The sequence below is a fragment of the Acomys minous genome (genome assembly GCF_964271855.1).
Source record: "Acomys minous genome assembly, chromosome: 2".
NCBI lineage: Eukaryota > Metazoa > Chordata > Mammalia > Rodentia > Muridae > Acomys > Acomys minous.
The window spans coordinates 102155536-102177865 of record NC_140484.1 but is presented as its reverse complement, the minus strand read 5'-3'; the positions used below and the strand labels follow the sequence as shown (position 1 = coordinate 102177865).

Here is a 22330-nt window from a genome sequence, read left to right as displayed (position 1 = left end):
CTACAGACAAAGAGCCAAGGTCTGTAATAAGCACTTCTTTCTTTTTGGTGCTAGAAATGCCCTCAGGGATGCTAAGCACATGCGGGTATCACTGTGTGCAACCTGGGCTCCCAATGCAGCTCCTGGCCTTTTCTCACCACTAACCACTAAGTTCAAAACACCTGAGTTTCGGATCTCTGCAGGTCATGTTGACCAGATGAAAGTGTGAGCCTTTGGGAAATGGAAAACAAGAAAGTATCTTATGTTCTTACAGAAGTCAGATGATTTTGGGTGTCATGAAAAAAATGTCCTCAGTAAACCCTTCAAGCCCCAAGTGCTATCATTTATTTGAAAAGACATCAGAAAGTACTAAAGACATGCTCTAAAGGCCAGGGGAAATCAGGGTAATAAGAATTTTAAAAATGAAAAACTAAGGCCAAAACCTACTAATAATTTACACCAATTTTAACCCTGAAGAGGCTAGTTTCCCATGATTGACTCAGAACTCAAAAGGCAAAATTGACTGTCCCTCCCTCCTACAATTCTGCTTGGGGGTGGAGAGACGGCTCAGTGGTTTAGAGCCCTGGCTGCTCTTCCAAAGGACCCGGGTTCAATTCCCAGCACCCACACGACAGCTCACAACTGTCTGTAGCTCCTGTTTCAGGGTATGTGACACCCTCACACATAGATGCAGACAAAACAGCATTGTACATAAAATAAAAATAAATAAATAAGAAAGAAAGAATTCTGTTCTTACCTCATATGACCAGACACACTGCACACCTGCAAATCTCCGGACACATCTTCCCACCTCTACGTCCTCGTGGGTGGTGTACATTTCCCGGAGACACTTGCCAATGTGTGGTGCCATTCTCCGAAGCACTTCCCGGCTCAGGATCACACCAGGGCCCCCCATGCAGAAGTTCTCTCCAGGCTCAAGGGCCAGCTTCCCCATTTCTTCTGTGGTGCCCAGTCCCGTCTGGCCGAGAAAGAGGGGTTCGCTGCTGTTCAAACTCCTCAGGAAGCTCTCCAGACGGTCGCCTTTGATGTAAACATCGTCATCTGCTCTCATAAACCATTCGTACTTGTCCAAGTAGTGGTCATGCATGTACTTGAGCATCATGAAGGACTTCTTTTGGGGTGGGTAGGCGTCGTCGACGCCCCGCAGCGCCACTACCGGAATGGGTGTAGACGTATCTGAGCCCTCGCTGGAGAAGAACTCAACTTTCCCAGGAATTGTCTTGGACCATGTTCTGGAATTAAAATAAATACAGATTAGAGGACAATTATTTTCAGAGCCCTATTTATCACTGTGTGAGTGCTTCAAACATTTGGTCTGTTTGTTTCCGCTAATGGAGCCTCCAGTGGGTATTACAAAGCCCGGATTAATTTTCAGAAGAACCCCAAGTAAAGGAAGGGTGAAGCTTAAAGGATTGTTGAGTTCTAGTGACAGCTAAAAATCAAGTCACCACGGCAAGAGCTAGGTAGTCAGCTTTTGGATTTCATCAGCATTTACTGACAACATAGCTGCCAAGCCTCATCACCAACCTGAGTTTGGTTCCCAGAGCCCACATGGTTGAAAGAGAGAACTGACTTCCACAAGTTGTGTCCTCTGACCTCTACGTGTGCACCATGACTGCACACACCCACATACTCTCACAGAGTAAATGTAAGAAGTAAACAACAACAATTCAAAGTTTCTAGTCAACAATCTGGTTGCAAGCAGGATGCAATGGTGAACTAAAACATAGCTGGGTGTCATGCGTGGGCACACGCGAATACTACCGGCAAACACGCGTTCTCAAAGAAAGGAGATTCAGAACACAGAATGCCTCCCCGAGGCAGGGAAGTGGCCAGGATGCCAAGGCTGGGCCAGGGTGCAGAGCATGGCAGAGTTCGTGACGTGGCACGCGGAGGAGAACTCAGCACTAGAGGTGGTGCCTAGCAGAGGTGTCCCCTGTGCTATGACAGCCCTGCCAGGCACCAAAGGGAACACAGCTGAACAGCGATGCGTACTCTGAAATGCCAGGTGTGGGTTTTAATTCAAAGGAGCCAAAGGTGTAGGTTTGAGGGTTAAAGAGCTGGTTCAGGCCAGACAGAGGAAAAACCAGTGACCAATTAAACAGAAACAAAGTATCCAGTTGAAAACTGCTAATTTAAGGCAGTCATAATGTCCTTTCCTTTGCTTTGGGCTACTGCCAAGAAATTAAGTAATTTAGCTGCAATCATTCACTTATTTGGACTATTTCCAATAAAAACATGACAACAAATGAAGTGCAGGCTGAATATCCTTTATCTAGAGTGTTTCACATTTTAAGACATGTGTTTAGATTTTACCAGTCAAGTACCCCTAATCCAAAAATCTAAATGCCCTGAAACCTGTCACTGTAGAATTGAGCACTGCACTAAAAAAAAGTCTTGTATTTCAGAGCATTTTTAATTTCCACATTAAAGATTCTCAATTTGTAGTAAATTTAATATTAAGAAAATCAAGGCCCAGTTTGGAGGTGCACACCTTTAATCCCAGCACTCTGGAGGCAGAAGCAGGTGGATCTTTGTCAGTTCAAGGTCAGCCTGGTCTACACAGTTTAATTTCCAGGACAGTCAGGGCTACACAGTGAGACTCTATCCAATGTGGGACAGGGAGAAGAAAATAAAATCATGAACTATGGATACAGGCTAGTGGTTAAGAGCAGACTTAAACTGCTCAAGACTGTGCTGTGAAGCCTTGTATTATAAGAGTCTCAATTATCTGTGTGAGCCAGGTTAAGAAACAAGCTAAAAGAAACAAACATGGTTATGTAAAAATAACTTCAACGTGTCAGAGTCTGGAAAACTCACATCTCAGAATGGATGCAGCACTGTAGCTACTGTCCTCCCCATGCCTGTGGACTGAAACAAACAGACCTGTATATTATATGCCACTCAGCTCTAAAGACCGAGCCACAGCGTAAATGATACAGAGGGCTGTATTGCATTACAGGGTCTAAAGCAGGCCCTATACTATATTTCATTTTTACAAAGGATGTGCTCTTTTAAATAATTTTTTTTTAAGGAGAGCTGGAGAAGTGGCTCTGCAGTTTGGCACATTTGCTATCTTGCAGAGGAACAGGGTTGGGGTCCCAGCACCCACACAGGGCAACTTATAACTCCAGTTCCAAGGAAACGTCTCCAAGGGTAGCAGCACATGCAGAGACTCACATCTGCACATAAATTAAACATAAATCTGTTTGTAAAACCATTCAGCTATGCATGGTAGTACATGGTTATAGTCTCAGTTACTCAGGTGGCAGAGGTACACAGGGCCACTTGAAACCATGACTTTGACATCAGCCTGGGAAACATGATGAGACTCTGCTTCAAAAAGCAAACTAAATCAAACTAAGATGCAGTAAATCAAGAAGAGAAGAGCTGTTACTGTAAGGAGAAGCCAGCCCTACCTATAATGGGACAAATCCCTGGGCAACGGCTACAACATGTGTGGCAACCTAGAGGTACTCTTCTGATGTGGCCGTGTCACTCTTCTGATGTGGCTGTGTCACTCTTCTGATGTGGCCGTGTCTGCAGGGAAACCATCTCCCGGGACTCCTCTAAGCGCAGGAAGCCAGTGCACCTGACCCGTTAAGCCAATGAGCCCTAATTCTGCTCTCCTTACACAGTACTGTTTGGGCTTTCTTGTTTTCTTTCAGTCACAATAATCCTTTGAAAATGTAAATAATCTCAATAATTAGCACATAACAGAGGTCAATGAACATGCAGAATGAAATTGCCAGCTTCTATACAGCAAGTGACTTACAGATGCTGTGTGTTGTGTTTGCCAAAGGACAAAAATCACTTCCAGATGAGCTTCAGAGAACTGTCCGTCAAAGCAGCCTACATCTACTTCCTACCATCCATCCATACCCAAAGAAAACCAACTTACTCAACGCACAACAAGAAAACAGTTATTCAGAGGGAAGACAGAGGCTCCAAGTGTTGAAATACACTGTAACTTGTGGTGCTCCTGAAATGTAACTCAAGCTAAATAATGTGTACCATCTTGTGAGGGAATTTAAAAGGATGAGGATGAAAGCGACTAAACTTTCCCCTATCGGCTTCCACACTAAGATGTGATTACTAAAACAGACCAAGTTCAAAGACTTTAGCAACCAAGCCCAGAGCCATGGAAATACTTGGAGCAAGAGGGCACTAGTGGGGAGAAGCAGCAGCTAAGGCAATTCTGTCTTCAAAGAAACAACCCAGTACAGAGCATTCTACAGGGCCTGGGCTCTGGAAGTGCACTGTTGGCTGAGTGACTCCACGGTCAGCACTGCCTCAGTGCAGAAGCTTGAAAACAAAATTCGGTAGGGAAAGAAGTCAGAAACAGGAAAGTGTGTGCACTATAGTAACAGCAGTGTGGAAAGTGCCTCTCACATTTCTGCCTAAAAACCCAACCTTCAAGCCATGTACTGTATTAGAATTGTGTTTAACTCCCGATAGCAAACATTGTTTTAGGGTAGAATCCTAATGAGTTTAAATTTTAAGTGTTTTGACTTAAAACACTGGGCTCTTTCATATTAGACTGGAGATCAGAATTCATTTCTGCCTGGCACTGTTTCTCAGTGCCCCAGGCAGAATGCATACAGAAAGCACTGGTAACACAGCCGTCACGGATGCAATTAATGTCCCAACTGTGACTTGAAATAGTGTAATTTGTCCAAGAAGAGAAAGCAATTAATCTTAAAAACAGACAATCCAACCTCAACCCCTCCTTAAAAGCTGCTCTGCGTTTTGGTAACCCCACCCAATTATTATCCAGCCCTTTTTAGGTAACCCAGGGCAAGCCTCATGTTGTCTTTTCTATTCTAATTGAAGGGTGGTTTGAGGGAAATCTCCTCATTATGAATTCTTTGCAAACCCCCTATCTTAAGAAATTGTGATCTTTTCAATTAGGGTTCCGCAAAGTGAATGCATTCTGGAATGAACTCACCTCACCGTCCTGTGGGAGGACGAGGAAGGGAGCACATGCACACTTCCAAATGGAAGGCAATGCTGCTGAACAAGCAAGCTTGCCCTCCTTCTGTGACCAAACAGGTCAAGTTCCGTGATTTTCATAAGCAAATGTCTACTTGGCCATCAACACATTTGCTGCCTGGAGCTCTCAATGGAAATGACAGAACATTTGCAAAGGCCCTTGCCAGAAAGCTCAATTTTCAAGGGACTGATACCCAACTCTTTCTACAGCCCAGATAAGACAGCTGAAACGTGAGAGTGCCAAGGAAATCTTCTATTTCCCCAAGTTTCTAAATGCTATCCCCTGTACCAAGTTAAACCACAATGCAGAAGCGCAGCTGGACGGCTGGCAGTGTGGCCAAGGATTGCCTGTGTTAAGTTAGGGCTTTGTACTGGTCTCCACCTCTAGTCAATAGCATTGTAAGAAAAACTACATCTACAATTCAGACAGTGTCCTGGGTAAGCTTCCATAACATATGGCTAAGTTTACAAAGCAGGCAAAACGGGCTAAGGACACAGAAAGCGACAGAGTGTATGCTCAGCAGGTACAGGGGCCTGGACTCTGAGCTGCCCCCCCCCCCCGCCCCACACACACATACAAACTAAGGAGGCAGGGAAGATTATATGCATATTTATTCTGGTTTACTAAATACACAACTGTGCAGCTCCACAGCTTCACTGTGGTTGTTTCTAGGTGGGGAATTAGAAAAGACTAAATTTGGGAGCTAGAGATAGCTCAGCCATAAAGAACACTGACTCTTCTTCTGGCTTCCTCGGGCACTGGGCATACATGTGGAACACAGACATACGTGCAGGCAAAGTACCACACACAGAAAAGAAAATGAAGTCTTACCAACATGGCTACCTAAACATTATCCGACCAGGGACGAGGACAACAATAGCCATGTTAACATGGGCTGGGGGAGCAGGGCTCAACCCTACACAAGGAGCTACAGGCAGCTGAGGAAGGCTGGCAGCAGGAGTGACTGTCTTCCCCGGGACGGAGCACACCAACCAGGTATCCAATACCAAACGTCAGTCCTAAAACATATCCATACAGGTAACGCTATACACACTGAGCAGGTTTATTTTTGTTTTTAAGAATACAATATCTCTCTCTCTCTCTCTCTCTCTCTCTCTCTCTCTCTCTCTCTCTCTCTCTCTCTCTTACATTCACGTACACACACACACACACACACACAAACACACACCATTAAAGAAAAAAGAGGCTATGAATTTGAAAGAGACGAGGGGTATATGGGAAGGTTTAGAGGGGTAAATGATATTGCTATAATCTCATAAAATTTTTAAAATTGTTCTAGAAGATAAAAAATTTTTGAAATGAAAAACAGTTTAATTTTCTTTGCATTTTCTACACTTTCTACAATAGGTAGGTATACTTAGAACCAAAAAAAATTCCCAGGGGAAGCTTTGTGGTAAGAAGAAAAACAGAAAGACAACAAAACAGTTTATTTTGTAATAATCTTATCCAACAGGCAAATCAAAGAAAAGTGGCATAAGACTGAGTTCCTCCTTTTACAGTTTCTAAATTTTAAGTTACGCTAATTTTCATAATTAAAAAGGTGGGAGGACTTTATAGTCCATAAAATGACTCTTACACATGCTGCCTGCTGGCTGCAGAGTGCTCAGTCTGAAAGGCTACCATCACTCAGATGCTACTTCTTGCCCTTGGCGAGGCTAATTGGCTGCAGTCTAAGCAGGAAGGCAAAGCATCTTGTAGAACTGATGGACACTAGGAATTAAACATATACAATCCTTTCTGTTAGAGAAAGTGTAATGATTAAAAATGAGATGCCAGACCACAGATAGGATAGGAAGAAGTTCATTTTAGGAGAATGGGAGAGCAGGGAAGGGGGAGGGGCACCCCAGCGAGAAAGAGAGAGACTAACAGAGAGGAAGAAGAAGAGAGTTGCAAGAGAAAGGAAGAGAGCGAGAGAAGTAAGAGAGGAACAAGAAGGGCAAGAGAGATGAGGTGGGTTTGCCCTTTTTATATCCTGGGCAGCTGGCACTCCTAGTGGTGGGAAAGTAATGACATCATAGGTTGCTAGGCAGACTGGGAGTAGTATACTAAGAGAAAGGCCTTAAGGTCATGTCACCAAAATGCATGCATAAGGAGAAAAGTGAGGAAGAAAACAATGTTAAAGAGAGAGAAGGGGGTGGGGTCACCCAGAGCAAAGCAAGAACAGCACTTCTTTGTGAAGGAAGGGTGTGCTGCCCTGTTGTCTGCTGGGGCAAACTGGGACAACTAGAGCACTCTCAGGAGGTACCCCTCAAACTGGAGCAAGCTCCTGAGTTCAGACCTGAGACCACAGTGTTACTCATGTGTGCTAACCAGGGCCCACTTTCAGCTATAAGCTGTCGAGGAGGGGAAAAGGAGAAGTCACAAAAGTGTCCTATTGCTCAGGGTTAAGTGTAAAAGCTACTCCAGACACTAAGCCCGGGAGGACCTCCTCCTCCAGGCCCACTAAGAAGAGATGGGTAAAAGCACCTTGTGGGAGGCACAGTCTGGGGGATAGTAGTCTTAATTCGTCCTCTCCCAAAGCGTATGAAACAAAGATGCTGGTTTCCACTGTCAGAGCAGCTCAGGGACCTGTGAAGACTCAGCTGCTTCTGAGGTGGAGCACTTCCGCGGACTGACAAGGGCTGTTTCTCCCACAGGACAGAAATTGTACTTTAAATGTCCTTAGATCCCTGTGAGTAGACAGTTTCTGGGTATATAGCTTCCTCTCTTTAAGTTAACTGACTCACTGTCCTTAAGACATGAGCAATCAGAATTTTAGATGCACCAAGATAGGAAAGATGTTTTCTTCAAGGCTGTCAAATACAAACCGCCAAAACACTAAGGATGTAATATTTATATAATTCCTGACTGGGTCATGGTTCTTCTTGCTATAGGTAGTTTATTGTATATATGTGTGATAATATAAATGTATATGTAAAATGTTTAATTAATAAAAAACAAAACAAAAACCAAACAAACAAAAAAACTATATAATTTAGCCTCAAAAAATAAAATTACATCAGTGAAAACTTAAAAAAAAAAAAGACATGAGTAGTCTCAAGCTGTTATGCTATTATGGAAATAGGTGAAATAGAGAATGGTGTGGAAATTATTTTAAAAGGTTAAATTATACTCTTTACTGCTGATCCTTAACCACAGAATTACTGGGGAATCAAGAATAAGAGTATTTTTGCTGGACAAAGTGATACATACTTTACAATCCAAGCCCTTGGGAGGCTGAGGCAGGAAGACACCCAGTCTGGCTGTATCATACACTGAAACCTTGTCCTATAGGGGGAGGGGAGCCCTTTTCTGTTCAGTTTAGCTGCTGCCTGGGTGGACTGTAACTCCCCACCTCAACAATGGTTAGGACAGTTGTCATAAGGCACTCCTAACTGTTAGGAGCCAGCCCTCTGAGCCCAAGCTGACACCACAATGAAGGTGCTCACCCGGAGACCACCACACACCTTTTTTTTTTTAATGTAAGAAGTTAAATGCAGAGTATAAATGACAGACGGTGTGTTGTGGTCCCCTGAAGTCTCCAGGCAACACCTCAGAGCTCTGTGAACAACTTCCGGACTGCTACTATATACTTAAAGTTCTTGTATTTTCCTGAGCTACAGTTCTTACTTGACCCAAATATGGTTTTTGGGTTTTGTTCTTTTACTGGGGAAGGGGGAGTATATGCAAACAAAATGTAAGCTTTCAATTTTTAGGAAAAAAATTAAATCAGAGAAGTTGTGCAAACCATAAAACCGTCAGTCAGTGTCCTGGAGTCAGCCTGTGCACCAGCCGCCATCAGCCGCCCTTTCACTCACCAAGCACAGGCTGCTGCAGAGCCGCTCACTCTCACCAGGTGGAGGACTCTGTGAAGTGCCATCTCCCACAGGAAACTCAGGTGGACTCTGTGAAGTGCCATCTCCCACAGGAAACTCAGGTGGACTCTGTGAAGTGCCATCTCCCACAGGAAACTCAGGTGGACTCTGTGAAGTGCCATCTCCCACAGGAAACTCAGGGCCAGTAAGGACAGGAGCCAAGCAGAACAAACAGGTGGCACTCTGTGGCCCAGCCTAACTTGTTTCCTGGTTCTTGCCTTTTACTTCACAGTGGAGACTGGAGCGCTGATAAGACCCAGGAGAGTCCTCTCAGATAAGGAGGGCAGCCTTGCACACACGTCAACTACTTCTACCTGCCCTTTGTCTACCTGGCTTGGCAACATAAAACTCCTTCAGGTAATATTAAGCTAAAAAATCCTGATTCAAACCCTCCTGTGAGATTCGTTTACTGTCCAAGAGCCTGCACACTCATCTGTGGACATTGCCATCAGAACAAACACAACAGCGCTTATCAATCAGCCTCCCGAAAGTAAGACCATCAGCTGAACTTCCAAACACAGATCTACTCTCAGGCTGAAATACCACTGTCAGCGCCACAAAACTCAAGTTTCTGAGACTGGCACATGTCGGCTCCAAAGGAAACTCCAATTCCCCAAACTCCAAAAGGTGGTCCAAGATATTCAGACACTGGCTTAACCTGGTCTATAGGAGGATTTCTGGTGGTGAGATAAAGGCCAGCATTCCCCAGGAGTTCCCTCTACCAAAATGAGTCATTTCCCTTACTTCGGCCCCAGAGACAACTGGCTACCTGTGGTGTCTATTAACATTTCAAAGCTCGTGCTAGCCTCGGGCTCTTTCACTATCAAGCCCCCTGTGACACATCTCCACGCTAGCCTTTCTCACTTCCTCCTCTACCCTAACCTCCTCCAGCTCAAAGGCTTCCCTCCCCCTAGCTACTCACCCTCCCTCTAACCCAGCTACTCAGGGTCTGCTCACCTCCCTCAACTCCTCTACGCTCTGCGCCTGCGCTTTCTCCCTAGGGCGTCAGCTATTCTCCTCCTCTTGCAGGCAGCCCTGGCAGGTACCGTCTGCGGACCATGCTCAGTCTACTTTCTTTCTCAGCTCTGAACTCTTTCAGATGCCCCTGGCTGTTGTCTCTCACACACCTACAATAAAAACAAAACAAAACAGAAACAAAAACAAAACCTTCCCCTTAACTATACTATGGAACAGTCTTATCGTCAGTTTATGCAGCACACAGGTGCCTTCCTTCAGCCAGGCTCTCTCCACAGAGCTCACAGCCCAGCTACCCTTTCTCACCACCTACCATTGCCATTTCCTGCTACTTCATGACTTAGAAAACCTACTATTGTCTCTGTCACAAAAACTCCTACTCATTTTTCAAGGCTTAGGAGGATGGGCGTATGGGAGAGATTGCCCTTGCTTGATGCCTTTCCTTTGGCAGAAAGTGTGCAGCCTGCAGGTACTTTCTGAGCCCTCATCAGTCAACACTGCCTTCAGTTCTTCACTGGAGTAGGCTCTGTAGGGCTCACGCCCAGCACTAGTATAATCTTTCAATAAGCACACCAATGTTTAGAGTACTGCCGGCACAAAACCCTCAAACTGTGATCGATAAAACTACACTCATTTCAGGACCACATCTTTCACCCGTCTTTTTCTACAGGTAGCTTATAACTTGAAATTAGTTGTGTTCCAAAGTACACTTACAAGTTGATTATTTGGATTTTACATGCAAACATCTTCCAAATTAATATTTGCCCAACTGAGATGCATGGAAGAGAGCAACTGAACTGTTTCAAGATAAACATAGTTTACTTAGTTCAAAAAATAAGGAAATGACCGATAATTATGGAGAAGCTCATTACAACTGGCAAGAGGAAGAGTCTGCCTTAACTCAAAGCAGTAGGAAGGGTCAGCACCTGATAAACGCCATCTTGAGTAGGAGTGCTTCTCACCTTCCCACACTACACATTCATGCTAATCATCCTGGACAGAAACAGCACCCAGCCACATCAGCAGAGGAAGGAAAAAACTTCCGCATCTTCAGTCCACGGGCAGTAAGATCTAAATAACTGTGAGGTATTGGGTTAGCCTAGTGTGTGCACATGCGGCACGGCACGCCCCCCCCCCTCGTGTGTGTGTGTGTGTGTGTGTGTGTGTGTGTGTGTGTGTGTGTGTGTGTGAGAGAGAGAGAGAGAGAGAGGGAGGGAGGGAGGGAGGGAGGAGAGAGAGAGAGAGAGAGAGAGAGAGAGAGAGAGAAGACTGCAAAACAATCTCAGGCATCATCTTCAAGACTGCTGTCCACTTCTGAAACAGTTTCTCACTGGCTTGGAACTTACCACTTAGGCTAAATTGGTTGTTCGCTAAGCCTGGGAATCCTATACAGTACTCTACTGTGTTTCTGGGTTTTTGTTGTTGTTTTCTTTCTTTCTTTGGGTTTTTGTTTTTTGTTTTTCGAGACAAGTTTTCTCTGTGTAGCCTTGGCTGTCCTAGACTTGCTTTGTAGACGAAGCTGGCCTTGAACTCACACTGATCTGCCTGCCTCTGCCTCCCTAGTGCTGGGATTAAAGGCCTGCACCACCATGCCTGGCTTGTTTTCTTTCTTTCTTTCTTTCTTTCTTTCTCTCCCCTTTCTTGGTACCTGAGTCCTAGGCTAAAACTCAGGTCCTTGTGCCTTGCAAGCATTTTACTAACTGGCCTACTACCCCAGCTGAAGATCAGTGCTCTGAGGATTAAAAACACATGGAGGAAAAAAAAGAGCTAGGTATGCTAGCAAATGAGACTGTGACCTCAGGACTCAGAGTCTGAGGCAGAAGAATATCAACTTGAAGGTCATCCTCAGCTTTAGCAGGATTTTTTTTTTTTTTTTTTTGAGACTTTAAACTGTATGAGCACAGATGCCCCGGGGACTGGAGCTGGAGCTGAAGCAGTTATGAGCCACCTCATATTTTTCTCAGAACAGAAAAATAAATGTTTCCTTTAAAAATCCCCCAAAAGGATTAGCCTGGTGACAAAGGGTGTGAACCTAGCTACCTGGAAGCAAAGGCAAGTTCAAGGCCAGCCTAACAACTTGGTGAGACCCTGTCTCAATTGAAAACTCAAAAGGGCTGAGAGTGTATTTCGATGATTTATCTAGTAGGCTCAAAAGAACTTTCTCAGGACAGTAATTTTTGAGGACAATAACTTTTTGAACTTAAGGAGGAAAATCTAAAATCAGGAGCAATAAGCAGTGACTTTTGCTTGTAAAACCAGCACTAATGGAGGGGTTAAGAGGCATGAGGATCACTAAGACTTCAAGGCCAGCCTGGACTACAAAGCGAGTCTCATAACACAAAGCAACGAAAATGGCTGCTCACTGGCTGCTCTTCCAGAAGACTCAGGTTTGGTTCCCAGAACCCACATCATAGCTCACAACCATCTGAAACTCCAGTCTCAGGGAATCTGAGGCCCTTTTCTTGCCGTCTTGGGTACCAGGCACACAAATGGTACACACAGACATACATGCAGGCAAAACACACACACACACACACACACACACACACACACACACACACACGACAGGTTGAATGTTAAATTATTGGACTATTTTAGCATCTCTGTATTTTTAAAAACTAAGAAATAAAAAAAAAATCAAGAAAATATGAACTACAGCTAGTAACTCCAGGCACACACCCAATCCACCTGTTGCTAATAAGCACCTCAGATTATATGTGAATCATGATATTTTAAAGTAAAAATACATAACAGACAAATAACTTTGCAAATGAGTTTACGTGAAGCATTTTCTATATTTATTTATAAGCTCAGTCACCTATCTCCCTTTCAAAGCCTCAAGTGGCTTTTCCACTCAGAACACAATTTCATGAGTCTGAACAGTCAGACCCCTTCCTTTATGGCCTTTTTGGGGTTCCTTTCCAGACTGGCTCTGCTTCTCAGCGTCCAGCTTTACCTCTGCCAATATGCTTATCCGTGATAGTCACACAACCAGGCTTTTACTCTCTGACCCAAGCGGTACAAATGCCCCATTTCTCTGTTGCCTTCACAATCAGCTAACACAGGAACCACCCTGCTCAGCCCCTGTTCTGTCCTCCGCATCACTAGCCCAAACCCTTTTAATACAACTAGCGGAACAAGCATCTGTCTTGCTGTGCCCTCAGGCTCAGTCTCTGGATCCACAATGACATGCAGGTTGCCTGCTTTACAAAGGGCTGAACCGCACCTAAGTGCACCTACGTGTTTGAATGAGTCAGGATCACTGCTGTGAGCTTAACAGCCAGGCAGCTACACAGCATCTACGAGAGTGGTCTCCAGCTGCTGCACGTCGAGTTTCATTTTGCCTACTTTCAAAAGGAAAAACAAAACAAAAAAACAAAACAACAAAAAACCGTGTTGTCTGCTACTAGCTCCTACTGCCCAGCTGTCTCTTGGTGGGCCCTCGCCTCAGTTCAAGTGTACAACAGGCTTACAAGGTAAGAGTGTACGCACATGGGGCGGTTCCACCTCGAAAGCATTAGAGTCCAGTGACTTAGGTCCAGACAAGATCACCTTCCTGGGTTTGTCAAGGGCCTCTTAGCTCCCTCCTGGATCTCGGTCCCCAGAAGGAAAGGGTAAAGAATAGTTACCCGCTCCAAAATGTAAATTCTGACATTTTCAATCTTAAACCACAATGCCTTCTTCAGCTATAAGCCAAACAGTAGTTTTCTCAAATTGGAGGAAGACATCGATGATGAGGACAACAAAGCGAAGGAGGAGTTTTTGTCTTTTAAAGACAAAGTCTCATGTAGCCAGGCTGGCCTTGAACTTCTAACCTACCTGCCTCCACCTCTTCAATGCTGGCAGTTTGTCAAATGATGAAGAATGAGGCAGGTGTGTTAGTACACGCCTGCAACTCCCAGCACTGAGAGGATAAGGCTGGAAGCTAGTCTGGCCTACACAGCAAAACAAAAATTTACTTATTAGGAAAAACGCAACTCTGAACACACCCAGTTCCAAACGCAGGCTCCACCTTAGGCGGCAAGATTCACGAATCAAGCTACTTTCACGCAGAAATGTACACGGACTGGTCCATCTTAGGAACTCAGCGTGGACTTCTGGCCAGGCTGCGGAAAACAGTAAACCACAGTAACAACTTACAACCCCTTAAACCCCCTCCCAATTTAGGCCTTCCCCAAAAGTTCCCTAAGGCTAGCTAATCTCACTGCAGGGCAGGGAGGTGGGGACCCTGGCCAGCCAGGGGAGTCCTTCGTATGCTCTGCTTTCTTCAGATCACTGATAAAGAGTAAATCAGAACACAGAAGAACTGACTGGTGGATTCAGTGCTTCCTGGGAATGATTCTCTGTTAGAAGAAAAACAAAAACAAAAACAAAAAAACAGAAAGCATTTCCACTTCCCACTGCCTAAAAGAAAATAGACAAGGAGAAAATTCTAACATGAAAGAGGCCAAAAGGACACCACACACTGAACTTCAAGGCCAATTACAGAGCGGCAGCACTAGTGTACCCTACCTCTTCTGGGTGTCCCTGGCATAACAATCCCTATCGCTTTGTGTCTGTGGATCTAATAAGCAGGAAAACATCCATGGAGGATGAGGAGTCGTCCAATATATCTGAACATTGTCTCCAGAACTGTGATTTCCTGTGACCTGTCACTAAATTGCAGATTCAGGGATTTATTTTCACAACCGGAAAGCAAACAATCGAGTGGATTCTTCCTCAGTTCAATTTTATCAATGAAAATACATTTACTTTATTTATGTTTATTTGCCTATTCTGTGTATGTTGTGTGGCAGTGCAAATGTACCTCAAGGTACAGGTGTGAAAGCCAAGAAGACATTTTTGGGGTGCTGGCTCTCACCTACCATGAGGGATCTTTTTGGGGACCAAACTCAGGTTGTCAGGTTTAATAGCAATCACTTTTGCCTACTGAGCCACCTGGAGGGAGAAGGGGTCCTTTCTCGTTTTTTGTTGTTGTTGTTGTTGTTGTTTGTTTGTTTGTTTTTGTTGGTTTTTTTGTTGTTGTTTTGATTTTTCTGTTTTTGAGAAGGGCTTCACTGTTAGTCATATCAGGCCTGGAACTCACAGAGTTCCGCCTGCTCAGCCTCCTAAGTGCTGGGATTAAAGACATGTACCACCACATCTGGCCCTCCCATTCTTTCTTTTCTTTTTTGGTTTTTTTTTTGTTTTTGTTTTTGAGACAGGGTTTCTCTGTGTAACAGTCCTAGCTGTCCTAGACTTACTTTGTAGACTAGGCTGAACTCACGGAGATCCACCTGCCTCTGCCTCCCAAGTACTGGGATTAAAGGCGCGCTTCAATTTCTGACAAAGACGTTAAATCACGGAACATCTGGGAGAGAACTCTGACCTGATGCTGGTTCTCAGACTACTCCATTACTCCAGGCACACAGCCGCCTGCGCTCTAAGCTTCTCTGGCCACTCAGAACCTCTCTTGGCCTCTTGACTTCAGCAGCAGGACCGGTGAGCAAGCCATTCAAAGGCAGTCACTCTCCGATGCCCTTTCACCTTCCCCCCCCCCTCACTTCACTCAAAGAAAGGAAAGTTCTGGTTATGCTTGTTCCTTTACACCATCTGCTGCCCAAAAACTTAGACCAGAACCTGGTCTTACAAGCCAAGGATATAAAGGCACTGGTTATAAATTCCAAACAAACAGCAACTAGGGCAGCCTTGCTCCAAGAGCTCAGCCCCAGAACGTCCGCGCTCCGCAACCATCCCTGTCACTGACTGTGCCTGAAAGAACTCCAAACTTCACCCATACAGTAAAGGGTTCTGTACTTCGCACCTAACAAATTTCCAAGTCCCCACACTTGAGCCTACACCCCTCTTCTAGCTCAGATCCACTCCGACGCACACAGAGTTATAACCATCTCCTTTCTGAAGGCTGCCTTTGGCTAATCCCTTTGTTAATCCTGAACATGAGCGAAGCCGCTGCCACGGCTCATTTAGACAAGTAGGGCCCAGTTACGCCTCCGTAACTGAGCTAGGGAATACCAGACTGCAGTCCTGCATTGAGTGACTCTCTCACGCAAACTGTTTTCTCCTCAAAAGGTTCTTTCTCCCTACTTAACAAACCAGAGTGGTCAAAAGCAAAGGTGGGCACTGTCTCTAGGAGTGACTCTGAAAAATCTTTAAAAGGACAGTAACAGAGGAGTCCTAGCCGGGTTAATTTAGGCGGGCTCTCCCTTTGCAAGGACAAAGTGCCTATTTTAGAGAACTCAAATTATAACCTCTGCCTCCACTATCGCAGGTAAGACACTGAATTTTCCCACTGCCTTATGGAGGGACACTCGCTCTTTTTTTTAACAAAGAGATCTTCAACGTAGAAAGCTTAAGTGTCTTGCTGAAGATCCGGGTGAGAGGTACACCACGAGAAGCCAGCCTACTCCGTCTAATCCCAAAGCCTTGCCCTTGAGCGTTGCTTTCACCATCAAAGTCTTGGCCCGGAGTCGCTGGCAGCAACCAAGGAAGCCTCCGGGGGAACCTGGTGAGGCCGCCCTTGCCCGCCAGGATGCTGGATGCAGGAGATGGTGTCCACGAAAAAAGGGGGCTCACCTGTAGGCGGCCACGGCGCGGGTCTGCAGGTATTTCTGGGCGGTCATGACTCCCACGAAGAGAAAGTTCCTGTCCTGCGGGACGCCCTCCGCGGCCGAGCCGAGCGGCCAGAGTTGCGCCCCGCGCGCATCGCCCCGCGCCCCGCCGGGCTGCGACGCCGCCAGCCCTGGCCGGCATCCCTCGGGACTGGGGCGCCGCCGGGGGCCCACTCGCTTCAGCTCCGAGGCGCGCGGCAGGACGAGCCGCGAGGCCAGCACGAAGCCCAGCACGAGCCCGAGCAGCATGCTGAGCCAGGCGCGCCGGCTGCGCGCGGCCATTGCCCGCGCCCCTCCGCCCGCCGGGCCGCTGTCTCCACGCCGCAGGCTCCGCGCGCCTTCAGCCCGCCGCCCCCGCCCGCGGAGGCCAGCCCGCCCTAGCGCCGCCAGGCCCGGCCCGGGCAGCGCCGCGGCCGCCGCGGGCCCGCCGCGCCCATCGCGGCCCCCGAGCCGCCCGCAGGCCCCGCGCCGGCGCTTTGTTCCGCGCGCCCGCCCGCCCCGCCGCGGCCTGCGCCTTTAAGAGGGGACCATGCCCGGCGCGCGCGGCCGGCGGCTCCGGCGCGAGGCGACAGCGGCTCCTCCGGCTCGCGTCCCCCGGCTGGCTCGGCTCGGCTCGCGCTGCGCCCGCCCTCTCGGTGCCCTGCGCCGCTACTGCAGCTGCACATCCTCCGGCTTAGCGCGCCATTGCAAAGGAGCCCCTCACGTCACGCACCGCGCGTTATGAAGCGGCCCGCCGGCGGCGTGCCGTGGCCCCTCTCGGGATCCGTCCGCGCCTCGTGATTGGCGCAAAAGTGAATGGGGGGCCGTTCACGTGGCCAAAGTTTAACCCAAAAAAAAAAAAAAAAAAAAGCGCCCGCCCCGCAGTCTGCAGCCGGGCTGAAGGGGCGTGGGTTAGCAGTGATGGGAGCGGGAGCGGGCGGGACCCCAGCTCCGGGTACCCCTTACCCGCGACCACGCCCCTGTCGCCGGCGCTCCGCACGTGGACAGAGTTGACGGGCTCCGCAGATGCCCCTAGAACCGCCACGCCCTTCCCTCCCCTGGCGGGCTTCCAGGCTTGGCGGCCAGAGCAGCCGTGTCCACACTGCAGCTTTGTTCCTCGACGTGCTGCTGCGGACCGAGCTGAAGCGAATACAGCCTCAGTTCACCTCGGAACGCTGGGGGCTTGCGGGCTGGGGACGAAGAGTGAAGTCGCTAAGTAGCTATGGCTGGCCCCGAACTCAGAGACTCCCCTGCCTCTGCCTCTCGAGAGCTGGACTCAAGGGCGAGCCTACCAAGCCAGGCAAAGTATTAGTTCTTAATGGATGTTGAAGAGGAGATGGCAGGTGAATGAACACGAGGTGATAAAAGCCTGTATTTAGTCCCTGTGCACAGGGAGCTGGTTAGTAATCCTCACCTTAATCCGCCGATATTTTTAAGAGTAGATGCATAAAACTGATATGGATTCTTAAAGTATATGTGGTTCCTCAGGAGCCGTGCACCTTGTTTTTGGAAATGTCTTTGAAGTCACCAAGTAGACTAGGTTCACTGAAAGGATTTTTAAGTTGGGTACCAGTTTCCCCTATACTTGCTCAGTCTTAACTTTTATACATTTTGTTAAAAACAAACGAACCTTACAAGTAGAGTACCCACACGACAAATGTTGGGAAATACCGATTTTATTTCTTAGTCACCAATGTGTTAGGGTAGCCTGAATTTCAGGCCTGTGTGCCACCACCCCTGTTTACAGAGCATGGCAGGGATTGAACCCTGGCTCTGCGGTATACAGGGCCAGTACTCTCCCCTCTGAACTGTGGTTCCAGAGCATGAGAAGGTTCTCATTTTAACCAAACAAAAAGAAGACAGAAACACGGGGGGGGGGGGGGGGGGCGCGGCGGGGTATTTTTTGTATCTCTTCTTCATGATTAATAGATCAAAAACAAAACAAAACAAAACATCCTGAAATATTCTAGCTTAAATGGCAAAGCTGTGTAAGGCACAGTGCCTCTCTGCCACTGAATGGTGGTTACTCCTGTTTATTCCTTGGATAGTACCACTTTCTTTGACGCTTGTGATTTATTTCAGGAGTAGTTCGTCACCTACCTCCCCAGACTCCCTCTTGTAAGAGATGGTCCACATTTAAGAATAAAATACTCATTATGCACCGAAGACAGGATTCCAGCAGTGGTCCTTGGGAAATACAGAGTACACAGCCATGAGTTACAGGCTGGGAAACCATAGAGAAACGTTCCAGTAAGACTATAAACCACAAACGCCAAGAAGTCACCAGAGCCCCCAATTCAGCAGCTGCCCCATAAATTCACACTGATTTACATAAATCTGGCAGGACACAGATGCTTAACTTTGTGACATAGTCAATGCCTTCACTATCTTCCAGCCTGCTTTAGACATGTCTATATTTTTCTAAACTTAACTCCAATGAAAAGACAGAAGTGTGTGGTGGAGGAAGCACACTGAGAAGGCTGAACATCTTGTTCCCAGTTCCCTGCTTCCTGGAAGTCTCTCAGCGACCAAGTCAACAACCTCACCTCACCTACTGATGAATAGAGAACCCAGGAGCTTAAAGTTGCCCCTTGGTGACTTAAAATTATTACATTTATTTATTTATTTATTTATTTATTTATTTATTTATTTATTTATGTGTGTGTGTGTGTGTGTGTTCACGTTCATGCTATGATACACATGTGGAGGTCAGAGGACAGCTTTCAGGAATTGGTTCTCCCTCTCCTACTGGGTGGGGCCTGACAACTGCCCTGACGTCTTGAGGCTTAGTGGCAAGCACAGCACCTTCACCTGCTAAGCCAGCGCCCTAACTCCTCCTTGCAGAGGTTGGATAGCAAACGTCCCACCTGAGCTGTTTCCGTGGGGGTCTTTCTGCTGGAGCGCAGGCAGGGCTGTGTGGTGTAGTAGCGCTTCTAGCCTGGGGCTTCAGAATGTATTCAGAAGTGGCAGGGTCACCTACTTTTCCATTTGCATCAGTGCTGTTCTTTATGGCATAATTAAAGCTGACCTCTGCCTGCATCACATTCTCTCACAAATTACAGCTTTGTTCTCTCACGTATATGTTTTTTTCTGCTGCTAATACATTGATTGCCTGTTTATAACAGGTATAACATTTCGTATGATTTGCTGCGATTTCTTGGAAACCTTTGATAAACACCTAAATTGTTCGTTGGCAGCATGCCTCAAACAACTGACAGGGTCTCATGTACGAGCTTCTTTAAAGACAGCAACTGGACTCAAGCCTCAAACAGAGCTCCCTGGAAAAGGTAGTCATCTTTACACACACACACACACATACACACACACACACACACACACACACACACACACACGCCTCCTTTGTCCTTTCAGCACCGTCTCTTTGCTGCCTGTGAAGAGCCACTGTAACGGCTAATCTAATGTTGCCACTTCCAGTCCAGTCAATCCATTAAGACTTTGCTTCACTTACTAACACTATTATTAAACTAACAAGAGCCTCATTAACGTATTCATTTTTCTAACCAGGAGTGACAGCACCCACTTGCAATCCTAGCCCTTAGTTGAGAGGCTGAGGCAGGAGAATTGTCAGTTTAAGGCCTGGGAAAGGCAGTGGGACACTGTTTCAAATTTAAATAAGGAAAAAGAAGAAGGAAGGAAGGAAGAAGGAAGGGAGGGAGGGAGGGAGGGAGGGTTGTGGGTGTGGCTAGTGGCAGAGTGTTTGCCTATTACACACATGGCCTTGGGTTCAATTTCCAATACTCCCTCCATTATGTTTCGTTTTGCTCAGTATTTCCTTCTATTTGTAGCATTTCCAGTCTGAGGCAGGAAATGACAGATTACAGCTTCCGGACAGTAGTAGAGCCAACGTTTGTTGTCTAGAATGTCCTTGGTGCTGCGTTACTCGAGTCCTCTACAGGAATGGAATGAATAGAATCTATATATGCTGACGGGGTTTACTAGCATGGCTTACAGGCTGTGGTCCAGCTAATCCAACAGTCTCCCAACCAGTGGTCCACGAATCTGCTGGTTGCTCCTTCCATGAGGCTGGGTGTCTTAGCTGGTCTTTGGTCTGTGTGGGAGTCTTAAAGCAGCAGGTTCTAGTATCAGGACAGGAATGCCTTAGCAGCAGGGTAGATGAACTGCCCATCAAGAGTAAAAGCAAGCAGGCAAACAGCAAAAGCCCCTCCCAGAAGGTGTGGTCCAGATTTAGGGTGGGGTCTTCCCACCTCAAATGATCCAATCAAGAAAAATTTCCCACAGGTGTTCCCCACTTCCTTAGTCAAGTTGACAACCAAGATTAACCATTCCAAGTGCCTCAGCGTCCTTGGTCTACTTACGAATTCTATATAAAGTTCTTGTGAGACGCAGTGTTTCCCACACGAGCATGTGTGTGTGTGCACACAGGTATCTCAGAGACAGCTAAAAGACAATGTTAGCCGGGTGAGATAGAATAACCGGCAAATGATGGTGCACAGACGAGGTTTGCTCTAGTCAGCTGGTGAGCTGGTGAATCATGCCAGCACTTGGCGAGCTGGCTTAGAGTCTGGCTACCTGAAGGCTTACCACAGGTCAGGTGGGGTGGCTCCTGGAGCTACTCCGGAAGTGTTGCTCAAACTCTATTTTAGTGGAGGCCTAAGAAGCTGCAGAAGAAAGTTTAAGCTGCTGATGGAGGCAGAAGGCATTTGGCTCTACAAACATCTTTTTTGTTTTGTTTTGTTTTTCAAGACAGGGTCTCTCTGTGTTAGCCTTGGCTGTCCTGGACTTGCTTTGTCTACCAGGCTGGCCTTGAACTCACATACAAACATCTAAAGTATAATAAGAAAACACTTCCGGTGTAACCTTTGCTGCTAAATGATCCATTCGTGTTACATGCCCTGTTAATCTGCTATCCCAACAGTGCTAGGTCGGTCTTATAGGTGCTGACTGCCCTTGTTCAAAAAATGAAGGCCTCCCTGAGAAGGCTCAGTAGTGAGGGTGAGACACATTTTGCTGGGAAAAGCAAATCATATAATTTGTTTTGAGGTCAAGTTTGTCAACATCACTAATGGCAAGTGCAGTTATTTGTTTTGCCCACGGTGTGAGTGCGTGTACACCTGTGTGGGAGCACGTGTGTAGGCATTAGTATGGGGGCCTAGAGTTGATGCTGGGTGTTTTCCTCCGTCACTTTCCACTTTATTGAGGCTGAGTCAACATAAACATAGTTTTCAAATTCAGCTGGCCAGCTTGCCCCAAAGATCCTTTCTTTGTCTTTTCTGAGATTGCAGTCAGCTGCTACATCTGCTCTTTTTTATGTGCTTTCTAGGGATCCTAACTGGTCCTCACACATGGCAAAAACTTTGTCTACCGAACTACCTCCTTGGCCTCTGCATTAGCTTTGGACGCAGCAATTCTAAGACTTTGCCTCCATCCACACCAGTACAAAGTGCCACTCACATAGGTTCAAGTTCCCTGCTCCACTGCGCATGAGAGTGTACCGGGCAAGCCAGTGTCCATTCCTCAGACTACAAGTGAGAGAGTTGCTGCTCTGTTTGTGGTGCAGTTGTGTTCTGATCTCCCATTGTAAGTTGGGACTGCTTTAAGTGGAGAGGGTTAGGGCATGAACAGCGCTGAAACTCGGAGCAACAGCGCCCTCTTCTGTTAGTTTTGTCTCGACAGGATTTCTTTTTTTAATTGAATGTCTGGAGGTCCAAGGGTAACTAACAGGTTGATCCTCCTGTTAGTAACCCTGCTGCTTCCAGCATGTGGATTCTGGGGACCAAACTCAGCTTGCCCAGCTTTGACAGCAGGAACATTAACCCACTGAGCCATCTGCTCCGCCTAGGATTTCCTTAATTTTCAGTCTCAAAGAGAACTGGGCATGGTGATGCACAGTTGAATTCTAGCACTCAGGACAGAGGCAG

General features: G+C 46.7%; 1 protein-coding gene across 1 annotated transcript in view; it reads right to left on the bottom strand.

The window, feature by feature from the left end:
* CHSY1 (chondroitin sulfate synthase 1) overlaps nucleotides 1–17280 on the bottom strand; it is a 60675-nt gene extending 43395 nt beyond the window's left edge. The window contains exons 1-2 of the mRNA XM_084801241.1: nucleotides 16417–17280; nucleotides 737–1232 (exon numbers count right to left, since the gene is read on the bottom strand). Of these exons, the coding sequence (XP_084657367.1) occupies nucleotides 737–1232; nucleotides 16417–16733 (813 nt within the window). The 5' untranslated portion in view covers nucleotides 16734–17280. The remainder of the gene's footprint in view (nucleotides 1–736; nucleotides 1233–16416) is intronic.
* Nucleotides 17281–22330: the final 5050 nt, after the last annotated feature.